Source organism: Ascaphus truei, chromosome 5, assembly GCF_040206685.1.
Source record: "Ascaphus truei isolate aAscTru1 chromosome 5, aAscTru1.hap1, whole genome shotgun sequence".
In the NCBI taxonomy this organism is placed as follows: domain Eukaryota; kingdom Metazoa; phylum Chordata; class Amphibia; order Anura; family Ascaphidae; genus Ascaphus; species Ascaphus truei.
This window is the reverse complement of record NC_134487.1, coordinates 23,949,864-23,976,685: the sequence shown is the minus strand read 5'-3', so window position 1 is coordinate 23,976,685 and position 26,822 is coordinate 23,949,864. Positions and strand designations below refer to the sequence as shown.

General features: G+C 46.3%; 1 protein-coding gene across 1 annotated transcript in view; it reads right to left on the bottom strand.

The window, feature by feature from the left end:
* The window catches only part of CDC123 (cell division cycle 123), a 100,831-nt gene that overhangs the window by 20,581 nt on the left and 53,428 nt on the right, over nt 1–26,822 (bottom strand). Inside the window, exons 7-10 of the mRNA XM_075599489.1 lie at nt 23,753–23,801; nt 18,759–18,834; nt 14,425–14,547; nt 13,247–13,275 (exon numbers count right to left, since the gene is read on the bottom strand). Coding sequence (XP_075455604.1) covers nt 13,247–13,275; nt 14,425–14,547; nt 18,759–18,834; nt 23,753–23,801 — 277 coding nt within the window. The remainder of the gene's footprint in view (nt 1–13,246; nt 13,276–14,424; nt 14,548–18,758; nt 18,835–23,752; nt 23,802–26,822) is intronic.

Here is a 26,822-nt window from a genome sequence, read left to right as displayed (position 1 = left end):
GAGGTTGTTTATGTTTTTTTTAAATAGGGTTTACAGTTTACATGCCATGTATTGATTTTTTTCATCTATATTGATGTTTGCTTGTATATTCTTTTTCTAAACACAGAACTGATCCTGGATATAGCAATCCGGAGAGGAAACAATGTGTCTTCCAGCTGACTGTTTGGTTTCTATGGCTACAGTGGTATATCGAGCACTCCCTCGGGTGTGCTCGCGCTCTCTACCTGGCGCTACGAACAACTTCATTGTGGGTTCGGATTGGCCGCTAGGGTGGACAATGCGCATGCATGTCCGGGGGGGTTGGTTCCATTCTGTGCATATCAAGTGTGGCCTACGCAAGCGCGATGGTGGTGTTGGGCGGTGGACGCCGTGGGGGCGGGGCGTCTCCGTGGCTCGAGTGACATCGGGGTTTTTTGCACACTGCTGACCCTGCTGCCGCTGGGCTTTCTGATTGGTCTGGACCACGGTGTCCATGCGCCTGAGCGTGTCTTCTGTGCCTGCGCGATTTAGGACATCTCGTAGCGCAGAGCATTGTGGGACATGACGTCACCATGATTCTGCGCGAAACTCGACAATCAGCTGTTGTTTAAATAGCTTGCCTGGCTTACAGTCAGGGACTCCTTGATAAAGTGCGTGTACGCACGAAACGCGTAAGAGTGTTGCACCCTCTGTTTTTTAATGCAGCTTAAACAAAGGATCTTTATGACCTGGCTCTCTGCTGCTGTGCGCTGGAATTATACTTTTTGGATAAGTAACAAGTAACAAACTATCTACTAAACAACTGGGCAGTCTCACGCACTCTACGTCACTCTCCTACACGTCTTGCTTCCAGTCACAACAACACAGTCAACAGAAACAAATGCAGCAGGTGACACGTTTTCACATACGGACGATTTAGCAAAATGTCATATCCTGCCATTTCCATCACTGTCCTGTGAAATTTCAACTAAAAGCTGGCATACATATATTATACACGCCAAGACTGATTCTGCTAAATTATTAGCCCTATTAGGCCGTGCTTATAGTGCCAGCGCCAGCGACAGCGACGCGAATTCGCCCAAAAACAAAAGCATTGCTGCCGCCGCGTGCGCTTATAGTGCACGCGACGGCGACAAGCGACGGCGCGAAAACCCGCCGCCGGCAAAATTTGATTTTCCAAGTGCCGTCACGTGACGGCCCTTGAACAAATCAAATTGCGGGAATCCCGCGATGCGGCGACGGGCGAAACATAACTTTCGCCGGTGGCGACGGGTGACGTCACCCATCGTGTCGCCGTTGCCGGCACTATAGGCTTCGGGAACATTTTCACGAAAACGCACATTTTACAATAAAAACCAAAAGATTTTTTTTCTTCTTTTTCTTACCAATGTTGGGACACTTTTGCGCATCTCTCCTCACAGCCAATACTTTTTTATTTAAAAAGACACGTCAACCAATGATTTTTAACAGAGAAGATCATAACTACTGTATAGTTTTTAGTACATAAATTACACTGAACTATTAAAGAAGAGGAGTGAAAAGTACTGAATCGTGATGAAGTTTTACATGGTAAAGTGCTGGAACAAAAATAAAAGCCTCACAACCTGATAGGAGAATTCTTTCCTCATTCCGCAATGTTCTGAAGTTGTGACTGTCACAGACCAGTCACACATGGTGATGATTTGCTAATGCATTACTACAGAGTCAATAACCAAGGTAAGAAACGTTCACACTTCTCATTATGTGGGAATTTGGAGATGCCTGAGGGGCTTTCCTGTTGTTGCTCCAGGACACGAGTATTTTGATCAGCAAAAAAAATAAAAAGTTACGAAAGTAAAAGTTTATTTCTAAATGGTAGAAGGTCAGATAAACCTTTTGAAAATTCTCTTGGGTGCAGCCTGTAGTGCAAAAGGATAATTCTTTGATGTCCAAGTGAGTGGAAACCAGCTATGCTGGAAAAAGTGTCAGATGGAACATGGAGACTGTGGGTATAGGGGTGGTTAACTCCTGTTCTCAAGGGCCACCAACAGGTCAGGTTTTAAGGATATCCCTGCTTCAGCATAGGGGGCTCAATCATTGACTGAGCTAATACCTGGCCTGTTGGTGGCCCTTGAGGACTCAGTTGGCCACCCTTGGTGTAGTACTGTATATTAATGAAAGGAAGATTAACTTACTTTCATCATGCACTCAACAGGCATGTACTGCATTGATTTTTATTTTTTGAGGGATTTTGTCCTTCCATTACCTTTTTTTTACCATTTTTACCATTAATGAATCATATTACTGGTTGATTGGATACGAGTGTAAATACTGGATATAAACTTCCATTCCTCTTTAATAGTGGATATTGCCCAAAAATGCCCTGATGGAGGGGTGTCGATCACTGTAAAATGCGTTGGGTACAAGCACTCCGCGTCAATAAATCACACGGTATAATTGAGCCGGTGATTCCGTCTACCTAATCAGCATCCAGATACGCGAATACAAACGGAGAGGTGAAAAAATCCATTGGTAGGAAGAAATCTTCCAGGTCTGTCCCTCCAGCGTTCTGCGTCTGCTGTGCCAGAGAAGTGTGCGACCGGCTGCGTTTCTAGCACTTGATGATGAGCTTGCTGTTTTTTTTAGATTTGTGAGTGCATGATTAACTTACTCTGGTATCGCACAATTTTTAATTAATATACTATATACTTTTATTTTTTCTCTTGTTATTTTTTTTCTCTGTTCATCCACGGTCGAGGCGCCTATTTCGCTGACATTTAAAGCATTGCCTGGTAGTCACTTCCACCGAAATATAAACACAAATATGTCCAGAACAGACACTTCTCATGCAGAAGGTGTAAAGGATAAAGGATGGTGTCCAAACTTGGCAAGTATGAAACCAACATGTTAACACTTGATTTGAGCAACTCAGAATCCTACAAAGTTAGGAAATACAGAAACAAAAAAAGTTACTGTATGGCAAGTATGAAAAATAGGCAATGTGGACCAACTGGTTCTCATGAGTCTTCAGGTTCGCCATTTTTATGAATTGAAATTACAATATAGTATGTTCCTCTATCAATCTCTGATCATAAATTATTCCCAGATAAAATATACAGTTGTAATTTAAAACAGTATTTTATATTTGGGGGCTGCAGGTGGAAGGTGTAGAATGTTCTATGAATCCTAAAAGCATGCTATCCTACAACTTAGAATTATTGGTACTCACAAATGTAGTTTGAAGCTCCGGTTCAATATGCTGTGATTGTGAAGGTTTCTTCCCTTTGCTGAAGCAGCTTTTTAGTCAAGTTTGTTTAAATGGAGCGGAGATTTTCATCCAAGATGGAAAATGGTTACACAACATATTGAATAGAAGCTCAATTTCTATTCTATAAAAAAAATAAGTGTTGGCTGATTGAAAGTGAGGAGTCCTGTACGACCTTTGCACTGCAGGACTACCACAACATAACATTCTGCGTTACGGATTGTTCCTCGCTAATAGAGGAAGAACACGCATTGTCTTGGTTACCACCTGTAGTTTATTTATTTATAAAATGTTTTACCAGGAAGTAATACATTGAGTTACCTCCCGTTTTCATGTATGTCCTGGGCACAGAGTTATGCTGACAAACACATGGTTACAAATAGTTACATTAAGTGAATACTTTATATACTTCTTGATAAAGTGCATAACCTGCACGAAACGCGTAGGAGGCTTACAACCCTCTATTTTATGGCTTGTCATTAAAGAGTTTATTTTGCCAGACCTGCTCTCTCTCGACTCTTTGCTGTGCGCTGCACACATACTGCATTTGGATTATACTTTATATACAAGACATAGCATGCACAGTAAGAGATAATATATATTATAGGCGTATGTAACAGTTACAGACTAGATTAAAATCTTTCGTTTTGAAAGAACTTAGACTGGTGGCGGCAGTGAGCGTCTCCGGTAGATTGTTGCATTGTAGTTAGAACTATTTGGTTAAATAAGTCTTGTTAAGCTGGCCCACACATAGGGCCATATTTACTAAGTAGTGCTACTCCATAAGACACCCAGCACGACTTTGAATATATGGCCCTTTACAGCACACTCACTAGAATAGGGCAGTAAGTTGCCTTCCCGCATGGTAGCAGCACTTCTTAGTGTATACATGACCCATAGCATCGATCACTTAAAGGGGACTATGAATTAAACGTCTTCCAGCTGCAGAAAGGCACTATATTTATCAAAGCTAAAAACCTCATGGTTTCCTATTGGACATTGTTTTTGGACAAATCTAGTGACAGTTTGGTGCTTGAGTTTTGCAGCAGGTGCGAGACCTTCATAGTGTTTGCTCTGAAACAGCGTGGTGGCTTTTTGTGCTAGTAAGTGCTTTTTATTGCTGACCTGAGCAACAGATGCACCCAGATACATCTTAACGCCGGCTTAATGACATGGACAACAACGCATATGTTTGTGCTGACAAACTGAATTATCATCCAGGACATGTAAACATACAGCTCAATCACTCTTCTACAAACCAAGGGCTCAAAAACACGTGCATTAACAACAGGGATTGGCAGTTCAAGCTGCAATGTAATATAGCCTAACTTGTTCCAGATGGGCCTGTAAAATCACATCAATAACCCGTGGTGGTCCTAGCTCACAGTAGGGGCTTCCCCGTCAATGTTGGGCATGGCTTACATCACGCTACGGGCAGGTGTTGGGATTTGCAGCTGTAGTGAGGCTTGTGCTCAGCAATGTTAATTGGGACTCAGTATAAAATGCAGTCATAATTATTATTGCATTAAAGCAGCAATGCTACATTCTCCCCTTTCCCCCTATTCTTTTCATATGGTAACCACATGCCAGTGTATAATTCTACATTCTTACCTAAGCTGGCAATCATGTTGTACTCCTGGTATAAATCTGTAAAATCCTGATTGTGTGCCTAACGAAATGGCCGCCTACTCACTTTGTGCTGCAGTCTGTGAAATGCTGCAGCTGATATGTAACATTATATTACTAGGTGTGACACATTATTGTTACAGCTTTCAGAGTAATTGACAGACAGTTGTCTGGAACACAGCAATGGGCCGGTTTCTGATACTTTGTTACCAAAGGACAGAGCTCAAAAAGGTGTGTCAGAGCCTGTTTAAAAGAGGAAGTGGATATGACTTTCTAAATGGTTGCTGTAGCAACCAAAGCATGATCAGTACATTACACAAAAATCATTAAAATGGCATTAGGCGTTACAAAAAATGCAGACAGTATTATCTAATTATAATACTAAAGCTGATTTATTTATAACAAAAAAAAAAAAGGATTTTTTTAAATTTTGCTGCTTTAAATGAAAGAATGCTGATCACTTCTAGGGGAAAATTATGCTTTTGAGAGTGTATATGTTTTGCAATTCGTCAGATGTGTTGAGCACTAGCACATGAATATACAAGGATGCAAAGATCACATGTTTCAGTTGCTGTAGTTCCAGCCTTTGGATTGAAATACCAGGTGACTGTGAGGCAATGAAGTGAATGAATACTGTAGCACAGCAGGGCAGGCCGAGAAACTATCTGATTGCCACAAGGGCCAAACATAAGACATGCGGTGAGAGGATGCAAAAGCAAAAACTGACACCGAATTAGCATTCTTAGAGCAATACAGCTAAACTCTCCCTGTGTATATTGTGTGCATTGTGCAGCTATCATTTATCATGATGATTACAGATTTTAATTACATACAGTGAGCATCTAATCTGATTTCCATTCTATAACCATCTTCCCTGCAAGTCCCTCGTATATGAAACGCCATGTTTCCAGAAGGAATACTTTACACTTTAGGGGAGAAGGAGCGGCTCAGTGTGTAAAGACACGGACTGGCGCTGAGTTTGCATTCCTGGTGTCGGCTCCTTGTGACTTTGGGCAAGTCATTTTATCTCACTGTGCCCCAGGCAGCAAAATCATAGATTGTAAGCTCCACGGGGCAGGGATCTGTGCCTGCAAAATGCCTCTGTAAAGCGCTACGTCAAACTAGCAGTGCTATACAAGAACAAACAATTATTATTACACAAAAATGAGATGGCTGGTGTTTATTACGGCAAAATAACTGACAGGCCTGTAAAAAAGGGTAACAAAAAGGGTCCAAACTACTGTACAGCAAATAAAAATACCACCCCATTATTTCTTAGCAAACAGTGCTTCCACTGCAGCCAGCGATTCTGGGTAATCACATGCAAATGAGCACAGAGTGTGTCACTTTACTTTTTATCCATTTTAACACGGACCCATATAAGCTTATACGGGCCTATTACACAGTATTTCTGCACAGCTGAGCCTGCAGCCGACAGAAACCAGGTGAACTAAATTAACACACCTGTGTAAACTAGCTGTACCCGACGTAACATACGCCGTTCTAGCAGATCTGAAAGGTTAATTAATCAAACATGACTCTTTTCACCCCTCCCTGTAATGCCTTGCTGCCTCATCCGCTCTTACCCACCTTACTCTCTCCTCCATCATGCCCATCTCCTCCTTGCACTCTCTCCTCCCCTCTCTTTACACTCCCTGCCTTACTGAGTCTGCTCCTCCTTGTGCACACGACCCGCCCTCATCTTCTACTCATCTCGTATGTCCCCTCCTCACCTTGCTGTCTCTCTGTTTCCTCTGTTTTTCTAACCTCCCTTTGGCACTTCCTCCTGCCCCATGTGCACACAGCTCTCCATTCTCTTCTCCTCGTCATCCATCTGTCTCCATCTGTCCTTCTCTCTCTGCCTCCTCTCCTAGCTGTCACTCTGTCCCCTCCTTGCTTTCGTTGCAGCACTCCATCCTGCCCCATGTGCACACTGCTCTCCATTCTCTCCTCCCCTTATCCATATGGCCTCTCCTCTCCTTGCTGTCTCTCTCTGTCTCCTCTCCCCGCTGTTGTTGCTTAGCAACCCTGTAACAGTTGAACCTTTGTACGGAAACATACCTAAGCCATATAGATCTATATATATATATCTCTATCTCTAGATATATATCTATATCTATATATTAATGTAGCGGTCATGTAAAATGCCTACAGTCATCTCTCCTGCTGGCAGCAAGGCCTGGTAAGTGTGGGCATGCCACCAGTAATCATGGAGGTTTTCCCTCACACCCTGGTGGGGTGCCCTGTGTATGGATGGGACTGGTCACATGCTCTGACTCCATGGTTAGTGATGTCAGAGGTGTGTCAGCCTCAGAAGTTACATAAGGCACAGCACTGTGTCAAAGAGTTAGTTCTGTCAGAGTTCAAGGCGAGTTAGTTGCTGGAAAGTTCTACCTGAAGTCTGAGTTGAGAAAGGAGTTTGGCTAAGAGGAGTAGTTCAAGTTCTGCTAGAGTGTCAGTTATGTTCTAGTAACTCCATGGGAGACTGTGTCCAGGGACCTGGCACAGGGCAGTGATTCCTGCGGGAATAGTGAATCCCTCATCTAGGTGACATACCTATCAAAGGGGAGCACGGGCGAGATGATCGGCTAAATACACCCCATTGTGGAGGGCAGCTATGCCCACCGTGACAATAAAGATGGAGCTGATCAGAGAAACCCCTGTGTGTGAGAGTCCAATGATTACACAGGAGGTTGCACCACCGAGGAGTTCCTCGTCAGGATCATCCCAATGCGGACGCAGGGACCCTGGTGAGGTGGAGGCGCTGCACTGGAACTAGGTGAGAATCAGCACACTACCTCAGCTGCCTGTCTGACGGGTCCTCCCCACACACCATCATGCGGGAGACTCAGGAGTCCTGTAGCCAACAGGTGCACCATCAGGCATATCTACACTGTAATGGGGTCCGGTTAGACCACAGGGGCCAATGTGAGATTGGGGGGGTCAGGCCGGGCCAGAAATACCGTTACATTTGGAGGCGAGCTGCTGAGATCAGATCTGTCATCAGGACAGGCTCTAGCTAGGCACACTGGGAAACAGGGATAGAGTCTGCTGCCACTTTGTGCTGCGTAGGGACGGACCTAGGGGTGGTCAGGGGGCTGACGGGATATTGTCAGTTCGCAGGGACAACCTAGGGGCCTGAAAGGAGTGAGGGGTTTGGAGCCGGGCTATAGCTGACCGAGTCACCTTGAGGCAGTGCTAGTTGGTAGGATGCCAGAAGGGATAGCCTGTTAACATGGTCAGGAATCCTGGAGAGGGTCTGCGCTAGGCTGACCAAGACAGGTAGACGCCCCAAGTACTGCATGGCAGAGCCAGAGTACCTAGCCCATTCCAGACACTCACCGTAGGGAGCACAGACTGGGAGGAAGGAGTCACAGCAGACACTGAGTGAGCCTAGCCTGAGGTAGTGCAACACTGGGTCACACCTAGATAAGGTACACATGTGGTGGTGCATCTGAAGCTAATCTTTATTGTACCGGTGTGGTGGCTGCCCCGCAGAGTGGAGCCCCATGTATGATAACTGTTACGAGAGAGTGGAGGATCCGCGTGGGGCGGAGAACATGAAATGGCGGACAGAGGCTGATGGGGAGGGCACCCGTGGCGTGCAACCCACTGAAGAGCAGACTGTCGCCGAGTTATCATTGACCAATCTGCTCTGGAGCGGAGCGAAGGCCGTGGCTGCCCCGTTTTTATCCTGTCTGGGACAGCGAGGGGCCACCCTTGAAGAGTGTGAGGAAATTGTAATAATTGGGGGAGAACCCCGCGAGGAGAGCAAACAAATGGACTTTTTGGGCGTAAAAGTCAATCAAAATGGCGGTTCCCGCTTGCTAGGGAAACCGCATGGGCCAGTCGCAGAAAAAATGGCTGATGCAGGACTTGCAAAAAGCTGGCCGGGAATGGCGCGAACAGCAGAGCCCCGCCCTGATGGGGGGCATGGCGCGAAAGCTATGGCTGCGCCGGGATGGACAGTGACTAACTCAGCCTCTGTGCTGAGTCAACCGCTTAGTCTATGGGACCCTCCCCTGATTTCTACCAGGGGGAGTGACTTTCTACTATGGCCTGTGGGAATGCACCCACTGGGCCCAGGGACTGATATCCAGACGGCGCCACTACAAAAAGTAGTTCCGGCCGTGGAGGAGCCGTGCAAAAAGGATGGTTATCTTGCACAGAGGGAGGCTGCCAGGAGAAGGCGGGAACTAGCCGCGGGAAAAGACCCCCACCCTTGTGGGGAAATTGGCGCGAAAACGCTAACCGCGCCCACCAGGACTGAGAGAGGTGCGGCCTTAATTAAGGGGCATGATATTCCCCTGTGGGACCCGCCCATTATTGCAACCCCTGGGGGCGGGTTCCAGTTCTGTCAGAGAAGGGAGGAGCCGAAGCAAGGAGTGGCGGATCCAGCAACTTCCATCAGTCAGTTGCGAGGAACCACTGAGAAGGAGAGACCTGTACAGGAAGTGGCTCCTGTACAAAGAATGGCCTGCTCCTCCACTGTGGGCACAATGGTCTCTACACAGCCCTACTCAGTGCCCGGCGGGGTGCTAGTAGTGAGGGTGGCCAACACCGAGACGGTGGTCGGGCTCTGCCTACAATGCGGGCTGCCCGGAGGCACGGTCAATACGGCGGCACGTTGTCCTCATTGCGGGACTTTGTACCTGTGGCCTATGCCCACCTTTATTCCTATACAGCCTGCTGACCCCCCGGTGGATGTGACAAGGCGCTCCGCCGAGTCCCCGGGCGCGCTATGGATCAACCGCGCGAGTCCCGGAGACAAGGGACTGGAGCCGGTCAAGTCGGCTGGGTCAATGGCGATTGAGGCGGCTGAATCAACCCCCGCGTTCGGGGAAAAGAGACTGTCACCCCGCTCGGAGACCCCTAAGTCAGGGAAAGGGGATTACTCGGACGAGGACCTCCGTGAGCTGGCGGTGGTAAAAACGGAGCTGAAAAGGCAGACTGGGAGAACGACACCCCGTGGGGTGAGTGGCAGGACGTCCCCCGCAGATCGGCGACCCGACCGACGGAGTCCCGCCATCCCAGGACCTGGCGGAGACGGGAGAGAGACGCCTACACCCCTGCGGACGGGTAAGCCAAGCAGCCCTATTACTTACCTGGTTACAGCGGACGGCGAAGCGCTGGAGGGGCCGCGCCAGGCCCCGAGCGCACGTGGAGTGGCGGCATCACTTCCGGCGGCGACGGCGGAGCAACCGGATGTCGTCGTGGAAGAAGAGATCCCGCATGGGGGTCCCACTCAAGATGGCGACGCTTCCGTTTCCGGGGAGGACGTCACTTCCGGCGGCGACGGCGGAACCCATGAAGAAAAAGCAGCGACGCTTCGGCGATCGGGGGAAGGTCCCCGATCACTTACAAGGCCCAGAAATTGGAGAGACGATCTCAGGACTGAGGAGGGTGAGACATCATCCTTGGACCAGTCTACGGACAGCCAGGAGCGGGTCGTAACCCCGTGGGGTCCCGTTCCGTGCCCCTATGCCCAAACCCCCGCCATAGTTAATACCCCTACCCCCATCACACGGTCACCGGGTTCACCGCCTAGCCTGGAGTACGTGGACAATTCACAAGGGGGAGAGGGAAGACGGACTGGGGAAAGGCAGCGCAGTGGCGCTACGGAGGGCGATTCAAGGGGAGGGGGAGAATTGAGAGTGGTAACTACAGCACCCCAACCCGTAGTAAAGGCCTCGGGGTCGTTTAGGTGGTCCGTACCGCGATCTGAGAGGTCATCAGGGGTATTTTCCATGGACGATGATAGGGACTCAGGAGGGTCAAACAGATTCCGGGAGAACCGGTGGTGGGCCCCATTATTTGAAGGGTACTCGGCCTGGATGGACCGCACTCGGTTCCTCATCCGGCGAGAGGATGTAGTGGACTATTGGTGGGCGGTGGGAGAGTTCACCCCAGAACAGAGGGACATAGAGCTGCAGGAGCGATGGCTGCAGATTGAGAATAGGGAAATAGAGCCTATGGGTCCCAGTATTTTGTCAGACCCCGTGGACCCTGACGAACCCCTATCATGGGTGCTGCCTGGGAGGGGAGGTAAGGCTGACCTGACTAGAATTAGTAGGGCCGAGAGAACCATAATGGCTCGGTATAAATCTTCCCACGGGTTGGAGTACCCGTATGTCCCTGAGCCTCTCATGGATGAGATAGAGGACAACCGGGATAGGTGGCTTAGGGAGGCCATAGAAATGCACCTAGTGGGGAGAGGGAGTTCCGTGATAGGAAAGAAGGCCGAGGAACGGATAGAACATTTAATCCGCATATGGGCCATTGGGAGAAATATCTATAAACATAGAGTAACATATAGACCAGAGAGGGGATTACCCAGGCATTTCTCAGTAACAGTTCTGGATATGGGGGGTAGAGAAGTAAAGAAACCGGACCCCTATCACTATTTTTAGGTGGTACTGTGCATCACGCGGGTCTGTGGCTGCTGGTCGGGGCGGGCTTGGCGGATGACTGTATTCATGTGTACTGCATTATGAGGAAATTTGTGTGATGTTAATTATGTTTTCCGTTACAGTGCTTCCTGGAAAGAGGTATACAAATTTAGGTCCCAGCGAGGACGATGGGATTCACCAGGGGGAGAATGTAGCGGTCATGTAAAATGCCTACAGTCATCTCTCCTGCTGGCAGCAAGGCCTGGTAAGTGTGGGCATGCCAGCAGTAATCATGGAGGTTTTCCCTCACACCCTGGTGGGGTGCCCTGTGTATGGATGGGACTGGTCACATGCTCTGACTCCATGGTTAGTGATGTCAGAGGTGTGTCAGCCTCAGAAGTTACATAAGGCACAGCACTGTGTCAAAGAGTTAGTTCTGTCAGAGTTCAAGGCGAGTTAGTTGCTGGAAAGTTCTACCTGAAGTCTGAGTTGAGAAAGGAGTTTGGCTAAGAGGAGTAGTTCAAGTTCTGCAGAGTGTTAGTTATGTTCTAGTAACTCCATGGGAGACTGTGTCCAGGGACCTGGCACAGGGCAGTGATTCCTGCGGGAATAGTGAATCCCTCATCTAGGTGACATACCTATCAAAGGGGAGCACGGGCGAGATGATCGGCTAAATACACCCCATTGTGGAGGGCAGCTATGCCCACCGTGACAATAAAGATGGAGCTGATCAGAGAAACCCCTGTGTGTGAGAGTCCAATGATTACACAGGAGGTTGCACCACCGAGGAGTTCCTCGTCAGGATCATCCCAATGCGGACGCAGGGACCCTGGTGAGGTGGAGGCGCTGCACTGGAACTAGGTGAGACTCAGCACACTACCTCAGCTGCCTGTCTGACGGGTCCTCCCCACACACCATCATGCGGGAGACTCAGGAGTCCTGTAGCCAACAGGTGCACCATCAGGCATATCTACACTGTAATGGGGTCCGGTTAGACCACAGGGGCCAATGTGAGATTGGGGGGGTCAGGCCGGGCCAGAAATACCGTTACATTTATATATATATATATATATATATATATAGATGTTTTGCTGTTTGTGGAGCACACAAATCACTCCTCACGTAAGCATTCAACAGACACGTAAAAACTTTAAAATACATTTAAACACATTAAGAACAATCCATTATTGTTGAGGATTGATACCTCCAACTCACGCAACTGCAACTGCCAATTAAAGTTTTTACATGTCTGCTGAATGCTTACGTGCGGAGTGACGTTCCCCAGCCTGGAACGCGACGCCGCATGGCGGGAAACCGGGCTACTTCTGGGTTCTCGGAGCATTCAAATACCCAGGTTTGAGGTTTTGCAAATGAGACCGTGATAAAGCGCTAAGGGAGGCCAAGCCTGCATACTCAAGGCGTTTACGAAGACATTTCTACGCTGTTTATATGATGGATGGTGCATACTCTCAGAGAGAAATGCCAGGTAGACGTTATCGTCGCTTATTACTAGCCCTACACCCTTATGTCAGGCGCCCGATTCCTGCACTGTGATCTGAGGCGACGGGGAGGCGCGGCCGTGACGTCATGAGGTTGGTTCGCCCTCATTGGCTAAACCGCTCAAGTCACGGGGTCCTCGCGCGAAAAAAAGACAAAATAATTGGTCTTAAAAAAAATCTGACACGCGGTCGTGCGCGCTATGGGCGGCCACATCGCGGTCCTGCATTTTGTTTGCGACACACGCGCCGTCACGCTCACTAAAAAGGATACAAATCGCCCACAAATTAAATAAAATAAAAAGGTTGCACAGACCAGAGGGGGAACATTTCTCTAAAGCCTTTAAAGCAATATAGATAACAAACAGGACATCAAGTACACAATGTGATGCTGCGAAAATACACATATTTCCCCTTCCAAATGCATTTTGTGAACATTTGTATATCGTTTTCATGTGGGATGGTTAGAATCTTCCTTCACATGTTACTTCCTTTATATACATTTTACTTACCTGACTGTCTTTGTATATGTCAAAAACATCTAGAAGTATAAAAGAAAGAAAGCATGTAAAATATACCTGGGTTATACTGTGCATCTCATTGTCACGATGTTCACAAACTCTCCGTACAGTTCTACTTTCCTGATATTACCAGCGGGAACATTTTTGCCAAACAGTGCTACCTTATCACTAGTTCTGCTTTCTTTATAACCGCATCAATTTCTTTTACGATATTGAAAATAAGTGTGGTGCATATTTTATTACAGGCACACAATCCAATACTTTTATTGTCTACAGCTTGTTTTCTGCATTAATAGTCAAAATAAAGCATGGGTTTTTCACCTGACTACAGTAGCACTGCACATAGGAGACCTACAGTATAGATGGAAAACCTTCCAATGGTGTCCATGCATTAAAAATACCCCAACGCATTAAGCCAGGGGATCTCAACTGCAGTCCTCAGGACCCAACAACTGGTCAGGTTCTCAGGATATCCCTGCTTCAGCACAGGTGGCTCAGTCTTTGATTGAGCCACCTGTGCTGAAGCAGAGATATCCTGAAACCTGACCAGTTGTTGGGTCTTGAGGACTGGAGTTGAGAACCCCCTGCATTAAATTCTTAATTGCCTAATCCTTATATCTCTGCAGCAGTCCCCATCATCGTCCTCCAATGGGCAATGAGATACTGTAGGAGTCCCGTGTTGCCACACAGCAATATTGCGGTACTAGATGTATGTATGTCTTTATTAATATAGCGCTATTAATGTACATAGCGCTTCATAGTAGTAATACATGTGACAATCATATAAATAACAAATAATACAAATAACAGATCATGGGAATAAGTGCTTCAGACATAAAAGTAACATTTAGGAAAAGGAGTCCCTGCTCCGAAGAGCTTACAATCTAATTGGATCAGTATACGCACACAATCATGAGAAGTAATTATGATAATTACAGCAGCTTCAAATTGAGCAAAACCACTGTAAATATATATGTTTTTTTCAATCTTAAACGTTAACAGTGTTTGCTTTGTACATTTTGCCTCTAAGGTAAATGATTGTTTTACATTTAGATGTTTATTGCAAGACATCTACCTAAATGGGTACCTGGTGCAGACAGGTCCCTCAACTGTGACTGGACACAACGGAACAGACACTACACCTCTCATCAAGGACATGAAATACTTACAGTCCTCATCCAAGAAGTTATACTGAATATGCTCTCGGAAGAAATCCTGTATGGAGCTGCGGATGTCCTCTTTTTGCTTCCAAACGTGATCGTAATACTGTGTGTAGTCCCTTTGGGATATACCTAAAGAGAGAAGGGATGATCTCAGGATTTTCTCATTGGTGGTAATGAAAGTAAGAACCCATATGGAAGATTACATTGTTTTTATATTGTGCTGACCGTGTAATAGCCAGAATACAGTGGGGCCGGGAACAATGACAAAAGCAGAAAGACACGAGAATAGGGGGTGGGAACGAGGTGTGGAGAAGCATCACACTGATACAGAGGTAAAGTTATACAAATGCAGAGGGGGCAAAAATACATGAAGGAGGGGGAAGAGGCAATGAAGGAAGGATACAGACTTCGTGGGCATGAAGGAATGACAGGGAGTAACCAGTCAATATGGGTAGGTAAAGAGGGGTCAAGACAGGAGGATGGTACAAAGAGGAGATTCTACAGGGAGTTAAAGGGTTATAAGTCAGAAACAGGACATTAGGGATGCAGATGATCGGAAACATTTTGTGAAATAAAGGAAAAGGCAGTTTTGTGCGAGTCACGTGAAACCATGTCCATAAGACGCTTCAAGAATTGTGCCTCCCCTTAGAAGTCACACAGTGTTGGTGCTTGCCATGCCTGTACTGAATGCTCTGCCGCAGTACAGACAGGACGGCTGATTTCTGTGTGCTGAACAGCATGGGACCCATGTCAAGTTAGGCAATTTGGGAAGCAGCGTTTCTAAATTTGCATGATCCTTACAAGTCTCCATGAAATGTATGTATGTTGGTCAGCAACTCTTGCTCAGCTGCAGAATAAATAACAGTTTGAATAATCAGTTTGCAGAATTTTCCCTGGTGAAATCTATTAGGTTTAGGACTTCTGTTCACCAAATGCACATTCCTTAAGACACGTTTCAAAGGCAAAGTTATGTCTGTATTTGAGTCATCTTAACTAGCAAGATCACCCATCCGAAGTACTGAATACTAGAAGGATCAAATGAAAATGAGACTGCTCGGGCCGACTGCAGATGGTGTGTTTGTAAAAGGATCACCATCTTAGAGTTGCCAGGTGTCCAGTATTGAACGGGACTGTCCTGTATTTGGACACACTGTCCAGTAAAAAATTAGAGATAATACTGGACATGTATGTGTATACCGGTATTACCTCTCTGGACATGTATGTGTATACCGGTATTACCTCTCTGGACATGTATGTGTATACCGGTATTACCTCTCTGGACATGTATGTGTCCGGTATTACCCCTCTGGACATGTATGTGTCCGGTATTACCCCTCTGGACATGTATGTGTATACCGGTATTACCTCTCTGGGCATGTATGTGTCCGGTATTACCTCTCTGGGCATGTATGTGTCCGGTATTACCTCTCTGAACATGCATGTGTCCGGTATTACCTCTCTGGACATGTACGTGTCCGGTATTACCTCTCTGGACATGTATGTGTCCGGTATTACCCCTCTTGACATGTATGTGTCTGGTATTACCTCTCTGGGCATGTATGTGCCCGGTATTACCTCTCTGGACATGTATGTGTCCGGTATTACCTCTCTGGACATGTATGTGTCCGGTATTACCTCTCTGGACATGTATGTGTATACCGGTATTACCTCTCTGGACATGTATGTGTCCGGTATTACCTCTCTGGACATGTATGTGTCCGGTATTACCTCTCTGGGCATGTATGTGTCCGGTATTACCTCTCTGGACATGTGTGTGTATACCGGTATTACCTCTCTGGACATGTATGTGTCCGGTATTACCTCTTTGGACATGTATGTGTCCGGTATTACCTCTCTGGACATGTATGTGTCCGGTATTACCTCTCTGGACATAGAAACCTGAGCAGTGCTGCTACTAAGGACCTGGGCAACTTCCTCCATCCCGATTGGCTGCTGCTGGGTTATGCAGCCAATCAGGAGGAGGTGTCAGGAGCCTGGGGGTTGGGCCAAGGAGAGGCGGATACAGCATGGGCCAGACCACCTCTGTGTTAGAGGTGTGTGTGTGTGTGTGTGTGTGTGTGTGTGTGTGTGTGTGTGTGTGTGTGTGTGTGTGTGTGTGTGTGTGTGTGTGTGTGTGTGTCTTGAGTGTGTTGCACCTTTCACCATTTTGTCCAGTATTTTTGGAGAAGCCGCCTGGCAATCCTAATCCTGGTTAAACATGTATAGTACATATTCTGTATATTAGTAGAAGTAGTCCACCTGTGTCTATTGTATTATTTCCTGCATTAACTCCCACAGAATAGGATTCTATAGATATACTGTATGTCGTGTGTTAATGGGAAAGGACTTCTAGCCAATATGCTGAATAATGCAGTTTGAACAGCACAACTCTGCCGTCGCGCATTGTAAAGCTGCAGTGCCACTTCATCAGTAAGTTTCAGCAAACATTCCAGCACAATATTTAGGGCTGCTTGCTCCTATTAAACCCCCTACTAACGGATGACTAGTAATTAGTAATGGAGAAGGAGCGGCTCAGTGAGTAAAGACACTGACTGGTGCTGAGTTTGCAGCGGGGGAACCTGGTTAAATTCCCGGTGTCGGCTCCTTGTGACCTTGGACAAGTCACTTTATCTCCCTGTGCCTCAGGCACCAAAAACATAGATTGCAAGCTCCACGGGGCAGGGACCTGTGCCTGCAAAATGTCTCTGTAAAGCGCGTTAAATGTTAAACTAGCAGCGCTATACAAGAACAAACAATTATTATGATAAGTTGCTGTGACCCTATGCTATTTCATCATTTTTGTTATCTTCAGCTTGACTAACCAGAAAAAGCAGCTCTTAAGCAATGCCTTTAAATATGATCTCTTTCTGCATTTAACCTTGATATGGTTCTTTTCTCCTTCAGCATTGATCAATACCATAGCACTGGTCCCTATCTCTTGCCTCAATTTAAGAACAAAGAAGGGACATGTGATTCATGATGCCAGCTATGTCCTAGGGAAGAACATGCTGTCAACGGAGAGATTGATACCAAATAGGTCTTAAGATTTTTTCCACTATCAAAATGCATTATGTACAACTATGTTGTTTACTAAAGTCTCTAAGTCACATGAAACCTCTCCTCGGGACCCAGAGTCAGACCACATTTCTAAAGCAAACCCCTTACATTCTATTTATCTGCAAATGAGATGCATTCCCTTGTGTACAAGTGCATTTGTCATTCCTAAAACCTAGTGTGGCTGGTGGTCCCGGAGCAGAGATTTGAGAACCTCTGCAATGTGCAATATCTACTTCTGCCTAACACTAAAGAGTTACATTTCTGCAGCAGATCAGCTAGCCGCAGAATGGCTGCCCACTGCCAGTGTGATTCAACTTCCACCCAAACAAAACGTGTACATTCTGTTATTCTGTTCCCGTGGTGGCTGCATATATGTTTTGAGCGTTTTTAATAATTCAGTCCCTGGAGAGAAACGATCCACAATGTAGAGCTAGATATAGAGATATAGAGATATAGAGATATAGATATATATATATATATATATATATATGTTAATTATTTTAGTTAATAAAATATATATTTTTTTAAAGTAGTGGTAAATTTATCAGAGATAGAGATACAGATTTGCCACTCACTTAAATATTGGTGTGGAAATCATTTACAGGAATAACACTCAGATACGAATGACAGAGACCCATAATATTATGTGCCTAATTTTATTGTTCCCATCAGCTTAGCAGATCAATGTCCACATCACAGCAACTGATACGGCATTAAGTGCTTCTTCCACATCCACCGAGAAGTTCTCCCTCCCAATGTGAAACGTCATTCAGATGTTAGCAATGTCATGAAGAAATGGAAAGTAGTGTTTAAGTTGTCCTGATTACTAGTCAACAGCATTTTGTCAGTAGGGGGAATAAGAGCTAATGATTATTCCCATACAAATGCTGTCAATATGTCATTATTGCAAACTACAGAATAACATGTGAGCAATGATTATAGGGCAGGTTAGTCGAGCTAACAAATGTTCATTTTGCTTTCATACAAAAAGTATACCCACTGTGCCACAAAGAGAGTACAAGGCTGTTTAATAAGGATTAAGTTGTTGTACAGCATTGTATGAAAGCGAATACAGTAATTACATTCATTCAGTAATTCAGCTTTGTCATCTTCGAATACATTGATTCCAATTACTGTACATACTTTTCTTCATTACACACACTCAGGGAGTGTGTGTGTGTGTGTGTGTGTGTGTGTTTGTAATATGTTGGCGCTTTACAAATAGACGATAATAATAATTTTTATGTATAGTTTGTTAGAAAAACAAAAACGACAAATCTTACCTATAAGCTTGTTCTCCTTAACAAAGCACCTAAATTCTGCACCTGATATCAGTTCACACCATTTTCTGAGAACAAGCTAAAGGGGAAAGAAATGAAAAAAAAATATAACAATTGTACACGGTCAAACATATGAAAAAATACATTTTATTACGTTTTTATACAAAATTACTTTAGTCCTAAATTCAACCATTTTGTATGACTTTATATATCTTTATATTTTTATTTGATGCATTATGGGCTTTGAAACCCCATGTAAGACTACACCAAGGCAACTAGCTTCTCCAGCATCCAACCCCCTCCTCATCAACAACACCCCCCAAAAAGCAACAGTCCTTACATGGTACCCCCTTTATATTCTGTACAAATTGCCGTTACTGTCTCGGGATCAGCCCGTACAGGTGCAGTTGGCGTTATTGTTCTCTGGTGGGACATGCGATAGTCCGCACCAGCTTGGATTCTGAATCCTATGGATGCTCAGTAACATTGCGAGTTACAATGGGATATGTCATGTTCTCCGGGGGAACAAGGTCACACACACCTCTGTACTTCATTGGGAAACCTTTCAGAGTTGGCAATTTTGGAATCATATAGAAGTAGAAGCATTTCTTTTGTGGTGGCCCCTTAAAATATGATGACTATGAACTGCTGTAGAAGTCCTGATTGTTACAGCTTTGACATTTTCGCAGCATGTTTTCTCTGCTAAGCAAACCATGTTCACTGTATGGTATTTACTATTCTGCTCTGAACAAATATGAATTTGGGGCACAAACCTGCAAAACCCATTTGTCAAGGAAGACCAGAACTTTGCACTGGGATCAAGGCACCAGACAGGATAAAGCCCTTCAATGAACAGTCGGAGCCAGCAAGCATAGCACAAAATCACAGAGCTTACACTCACAAAAAACAGGGAGTACAGAGGAATCTTAGCTACCTAGGTGCCAGGCGCCACTCCAAGGCTTACCTGGGTGCCACTTCCACTCCTGTGAGGTTAAAGGCTGTCCGTACCTCGTGCTGGTGTTATTTGCGGCTGAGCACTTTCAAACCTCCCGCTGAAAGTCCTGAGATCTTCCCTTCTCCGGCTCCGCTACAGTCCTAGATCGCAAAGCAAGTTCAAATTTCTCACTTTGCATAGCTCTCCGATTTGTCTTCAGGTGTCTCTGGCACAGCCTCGGAACACACCGCTTAATCCGTCTACAGGACAGGATCAGTATTAACCTCTGGAGTGCAGTATTAACCATAGGAAAGCATGGCAGAGGGGCTGGCGACCAATCAGAGCACAGATTCGGCTCACGGACCAATCAGGAAACGAGGGCTCGCCTCCATTGGCAAATCATCCGCTGTGGTTTTCCAAATGGCTCAGGACTTCGTGTGGGTGCCACTTCCCCCTGCCCCCCCCCCCCCCCAGCCCCGGAGACCATTGCCTGTGTCCCCTGCCCCTCTCCCCCTCCAGTCCCAGCCATTTTTTCTGTACATGCGGCCGGCACAAAGGGTTTCTCAGCCCTGCCTGTCGATGAAACTCCGTCTCTGCTTTATTGTTACACAAATCCCATTTTTATACTTTATTACACTTACCCAACAGGAATAAAAGAATCACGGTACAGGGTATGCAAATGGGCTACATAGTACATTAAAATCAAGTAGACCCGGGGGGTCTGGTGGCCACATGAACCCCAGGGAAGGAAGTACCGAGGCCAGGGACCAGGCTTACCCTTTATTATACTGGTCCCCGGCCCCCTTTTCATCACACCATTAAATATATCTTACATTTTGAAACATTAAATAAAAAAAATGTAAAAAAAAAAAAAAAGAATGAAACCTTAATAAAGTCAGACAAATATCCTATCTGAAGAACAAGATGTCCTGTAAACAATGTCTCTAAATGTTGCCGCAACCATCATTCTTTTCCATTTTCCCTATGAAATAAAGATTGATACCAGAAACTGGAGATGGTATTTTATAGTCTTGAAAGGACCTATTTTAACTCTGAGGAATGTAATAAATGCAGGAAAGGCATCGGTGAGAACGGATTGGTTAATCTGCCTGATTCTATAGAAATATATTCAGGTTTACAGTTTTTGCTCCGTGACATAAATAACGAAGTTACACATTTATGTCACGTGCTTCTGTGTAAACAACACTGAAAGTGTGTATTCGCTCAACCTCTGGGTATAAAGAAAATAAGTGCACGGAGGGAAATAAATATACATATAGAACTCTCCCCTGTTACAAAAATGTTTTACCAGGAAGTAATACATTGAGAGTTGCCTCTCGTTTTCAGGTATGTCCTGAGCACTGAGTTATGATGACAGATACTGTACATGGTTACATTGAGTGAACAAAGGTTATACTTTAGGGTTACCATAAATCCATCCTCAAAAAAAAAAAAGAGGACACCAAAAGTCGATAGCACATGCGCGAGCGATGAGTGCCGACGGCCAATGCGCGGGCGTTGCTAATCGCTTGCGCTGCTAATCACTGGCGCATGAGTGGTTGGCTTTCGTTCGCGCTTGCGCAGGCAGTATGTGATGACGGTGCTTGCACATGCACAATCGGCACTTATTGCTCGCGCATGCGTGGCAGGTGTTCTCTGACATTTTTTGTTATTTACAAATTCCTCCCGGAAGGCGACCTTCAAATCAAAAATCCGGACATGTCCTGGAAAATATGGACATGCGGTGTAACCCTATTATACATTCAATTTACAAACATTACATGGACCGTTAGAGATATGATTATGGGTATATGTAACCTCTACAGACAAGATTAAAATTGTGTTGGAAGAGGTAGGATAGGCTTGCAATGTGTTGTGTTAGAAGAGGTAGATGAAGTATAGGCGGTCACTGCGTGAATGGAACTCAGCCAAAGGAATGAAATAAAATCAGTTCTATTAAACGATGGTGCTGTACATCACAGAGAGACCTCTGACGCGTTTCGTCCCGTCGTGGGACTTTATCAAAGAGTGAAAGAACTCTCTACAGAGGCATCTTAAGTAGGCAAGCCCTTCCTTCCTATTGGCTGAAAAACATTTTCACACAGTGTTAGGCAATTAGTCAATCAGATTGAAAAAGCCTCATGTGTTAGAAGAGGACCCGCATCAAGGAGTTTACAATCGATAGGCAGGGTAAGTTGAAACATTGGCTACAGGGGAGGAGAGGGTTGGTGAGTTTCGGAATGCAATAGAGCATCTTTAACATTACCAAACATCAGCAAATGGCAACACCCTTTGGCTGCACCAAAGGCTGTCTGACTTTGGGGTGATGCGGATGCAGACTGAAGGGGTTCAGATTGAATGCAGCTGTGGTTTGAGAATCTTTGATCCTCCTGGGTCATTAACATTCCATTCCAGTGGGTGGGGTTGAGAAAACACCCAGCAGTATGCAAACACAGATGTTAACCCTTAGCACACTGGTTCTGTGCAGAGGGGAGCAACTCTTCTGGAACCCTTTCAGACATCTGCCTTTGGGGCGACGCAGATGAAGACTGAAGGGGTTCAGGATGCAGGTGCTACAATAGTGAGCTACGAGTACAAAAAACACAATGGGAAAGATTCCCCTAGAGTCTCTCTATACACATGTGCACATTATATTAGAGATAATCTTGGGAAATCTTTCCCCTTTTGTTCTGTACGTTTATCTATTTATAAAATGTGTTGCCAGGAAGTAATACATTGAGAGTTACCTCTCATTTTCGGGTATGTCCTGGGCATATAGTTAAGATGACAAATAATACATGGTTACAAAATGCGTTTACATAAGTGAACAGGGTATACATTATATACAAGACACTGCATGCACAGTTACACATAATATACCGTATTTCCTCGATTGCAAGACGCACCATCGATTTGGCCCTTACAATTGAGGAAAATTACTTTTCACTTACCATGTTTCAGGAGAGGTCCCATGTAAGCGGATGATTAAGCGGGCGACAGCGGCAGGAGAGGTCCCACGTCTGGAGATGGTTGAAGATGGACAGCGGACGGGAGTGCGGTGGCGGCAGCACAGGTCCCAAGTCTGCAGGTGAATGAAGATAAGAAGACAGCTGGTAGGTGTGCGGTGGTGGCAGGACATCATAATAGGAGAGCTGAGCAGGAGCAGAGAGGCATAGGGGAATGACTTGGGAGGTGCACACTGTAACCGGAAGTCAGACACCAGTCAACTTCCGGTGTTACAGTACGCTCCACCCCAGCCGTTCCCCTATGCCGCTGTGCTCCTGCTCAGCTCTCCTGCTATTATGATCTCCTGACGCCGCCGCCACTGCACGCCTGTTGTCTTCTTATCTTCATTCACCTGCAGGGTTGGGACCTGTCCTGTTTCCGCCGCCGCACTCCTGCCGCACACCCGCCCGCTGTCCATCTTCAACCATCTGCAAAGTGGGACCTCTCCTGCACTGCCCGCTTCGTCCTCCACTGACATGGTACCTCTCCTGAAACATGGTAAGTGAAAAGGGGGGGGTTAGTACTGTAGACACTTTTTAATTTTTTAATAGATCGATTCTAAGACGCATCCCGATTTCAGACATGGGAAAATCGGAAAAAAGTGCGTCTTAGAATTGAGGAAATAGGGTATATTATAGTATTAGTATAGTACTATTTTAGTAGGCCTTGATGATGGTGTTGGCCGATGCCAAAACCGGTGGGTGATGTTTTTAAATGAAGAACAAAGATTTGTTTTTAACATTTTAGTCCTCATATAAAATGCTGAATTATATTTACAACATGGATATTTTGTTGATTTATTTCATTACGTTTTGCCTGACACCAGATTTCTGTGGCCGCACTGTAAGGCACTGAGAGTAATTGGATTGCCCGGGATGCATCCTCCTTATTGGGAAGGTAATGTTGTTGGATTATAACAGTATCGTACTGACCGTACTTTATAATTTATCTATAAAAGAACTCAATCCCCTGGAAAGGTTTCACGACTTACAATAAATCTACATTTGCTCTGCACGGTTTCTTTTTCTAACAGAATTATTAAACAGGTATATTTTACCTCGTATTGTACACTGGGATCCGGAGAATCGTCTGTACAGTGAATAAACCTGGCGAAAAAAAAGAGAAAAAGAAAATCTTCATATAATATTGAATCGGCACTTAAAATTTCAGTCACCATGGAAACAATAAAATTGGAATAAATCCAAGCAATTAACTTAAAGGAGCATTTCCTTTAAAATGCAACTGTTTCCCCCCCTAAGTGGGAAGCAGGGGGTGCCTGGAGCTGAACCAAGTTAATTTGGGCTCCGGCCACTCCCTGTTTCCCAAGATACTGACTCCGTAGGTACTGCCGGTATCTCAAGCTTGTTTAAAGATCCTGTGGGCCAATAGTAAGTCGTGACAGATGACAGAGAAGAGAGAGAAAGAGAGAGAAAGAGAGAGAAAGAGAGAGAAGAGAGAGAGAGAGAGAAGAGAGATTTGGCAAAATCCTTTCCGGGTTTTCACATTCCAGTCCGGGATTTTGCTCTTGCTCGCCCTCTGGGCTAGATCGTCCATTTTTGCTCCAGGCAACTTCCTTTTGGCTACGGCCCCGGTGTTGGCGCTGCACGCGCGCCTGGCAGGATGGCAGCGCGCGGAGTTGTGATCTTCGCCCTGTGGCTGAGCTGCAGGAGATTGCGATGGGAGGAGGGGGGTTGGAGCGTGGCGGGGGCACGACCATGTCACCCGGCAGGTTTGCCCTCATTGGCTGAACCACCAAAGGGGGACAATTTTACTGCCTTCATATAAATGTGCTCGTGCAACACGGCGGCCAAGGCAGTTAGTAGGCCCGGCCCCATTGAGGAGCAGTTCTTGTCACTGCAGCGCAAAGTTCCAGTTTCTTGCTGTGTTCATGCGACACGTTTATGCTTTCTGTCTCTCACGTTACCAGACCCGGCTCACGTAACCCTCGTCTTCAGCCCGCCCCGACCATCGCAAGTACCTCGACTACCCATCGATTTCCGCCTGCCTCGACCTGTGCATCCACACCGACAACGCAACTCTGCTGCCAGCCCTGACCTTCGGCTTTCGACTCACTACTCTATCAGGACTCTGTCCCCCGGATCAGATTGGTTCTTTCGGCTTCCTACCTCAGCCCTGCGGGTCCGTTTCCTGCTCGAGACGAGCATCGTTACAGAGATACAGACAGGGAGAGAGGGGAGACGAGGGGAGAGAGAGAGGGGTTAGAGAGGCAGCAGGGCAGATCATAGTCATTTTTGTATGTGCGCAATTCTGAAAAAAGGAGGCACAGTAGTAATTGAACGCAACACCTGAAAACTGTTGGCTAGTGCTGTTGATTGAGATGCAGAAGGGGCAATTAAATCTGGCTGAGCTGGAATTATCGAGAGTGTTGTCTACATAGTAACAGTGCAGTTCCAGTTACTCCATTATGAAAGACAGACATTTTGTTGCTGTCACCTTTTAATACATTCCACTTTGCCCCATGCAAACATTTAATTCAGGTTTACATGATCTAGCACTGTGGAGACGTTTGCAAACCATTTGTATATTTTTGGGGGAGATTCTTCCACAAAAATGGTTTTGCCACCTAATAAATGAATCTATTGAAGAGGAGCTCGAAAGAATAATGTCAGTAAGTGAACATAGGAGACTGGATATGTGCAATACTGTACTTAGCATCAATGTCTCTGCAATGTTTTGGGGAGGGTTGTACTTTGAGGGTTTGAGGTAACGACAACAAAGAAGAATTATCCAGGACAATATTACAAAAAGCCATTTCCAGGATGGCCGTTTTTGGAAGACACGCGTGGTGTTCTCTGCATAGGGGAATTAAAGGGGTACCCAAGGGAACCCAGCCATGCTGTAGCGCTTGAGCACCACAACTGCCATTTAGGGCGTTAAATGACATCACCCCCGAATTTCAAACCGAATGAGGATTATGGTAAAGGATTACCCTCTTGCTCTTGTGTCGTCCTGTCCTACAATGCAGGTCCAAGAAGACATTTTTATTTTTATAAAACTGCCTTTGCATTCCTCTTTTTCACCATATTTTAGCCAAGTTCAAGGAAGACAAAATCAACCCATAAAGAAAAATAAAGGTACTGGGAACATAGAGGGGTATAAAAGCTTTATACGCCAATTCCAGCAGACAGAGGGTAGCAAGATGAGGAACGTTTCACAATTAAACACTGCTCCAAATAGCGGTTTTATCAAATATTTTAGATGGGATAAAAGGAACTATAATTCAGCACATTATGGGCCAAATGTACCAAGCATTGTGAGAAGTTATCCTCTAGCCCAGCGGTGCGCAAACTGGGGGGCGCGCCCCCCTGGGGGGGCGCAAGATTGTTTAGGGGGGGCGCAGGAAGCAGCGGCGATTTTGCCAGGAGCAGAGGGAAAAAAGCCGTCTGCAGCTGCAATTTTTCTTTTGGCCATTAGGTGGCGCTGTGCTGCGCTGTGCTACAGTACACAGCAGCATCTCGTTGCTTCCTGCTTCCTGCGTGTGTGACATGGGGAGAGGGGGTGAGTGAGACTGGGACATGGGGGGGGGGGGTGAGTGAGACTGGGACATGGGGGGGGGGTGAGTGAGACTGGGACATGGGGGGGGGGGGGTGAGTGAGACTGGGACATGGGGGGGGGGGTGAGTGAGACTGGGACATGGGGGGGGGGGTGAGTGAGACTGGGACATGGGGGGGGGGGGTGAGTGAGACTGGGACATGGGGGGGTGAGTGAGACTGGGACATGGGGGGGGGTGAGTGAGACTGGGACATGGGGGGGGGGGTGAGTGAGACTGGGACATGGGGGGGGGGTGAGTGAGACTGGGACATGGGGGGGGGTAGTGAGTGAGACTGGGACATGGGGGGGGGTGAGTGAGACTGGGACATGGGGGGGGGGGGGTGAGTGAGACTGGGACATGGGGGGGGGGGGTGAGTGAGACTGGGACATGGGGGGGGGTGAGTGAGACTGGGACATGGGGGGGGGGTGAGTGAGACTGGGACATGGGGGGGGGGGGGAGTGAGACTGGGACATGGGGGGGGGGGAGTGAGACTGGGACATGGGGGGGGGTGAGTGAGACTGGGACATGGGGGGGGGGTGTGAGTGAGACTGGGACATGGGGGGGGGGGGGTGAG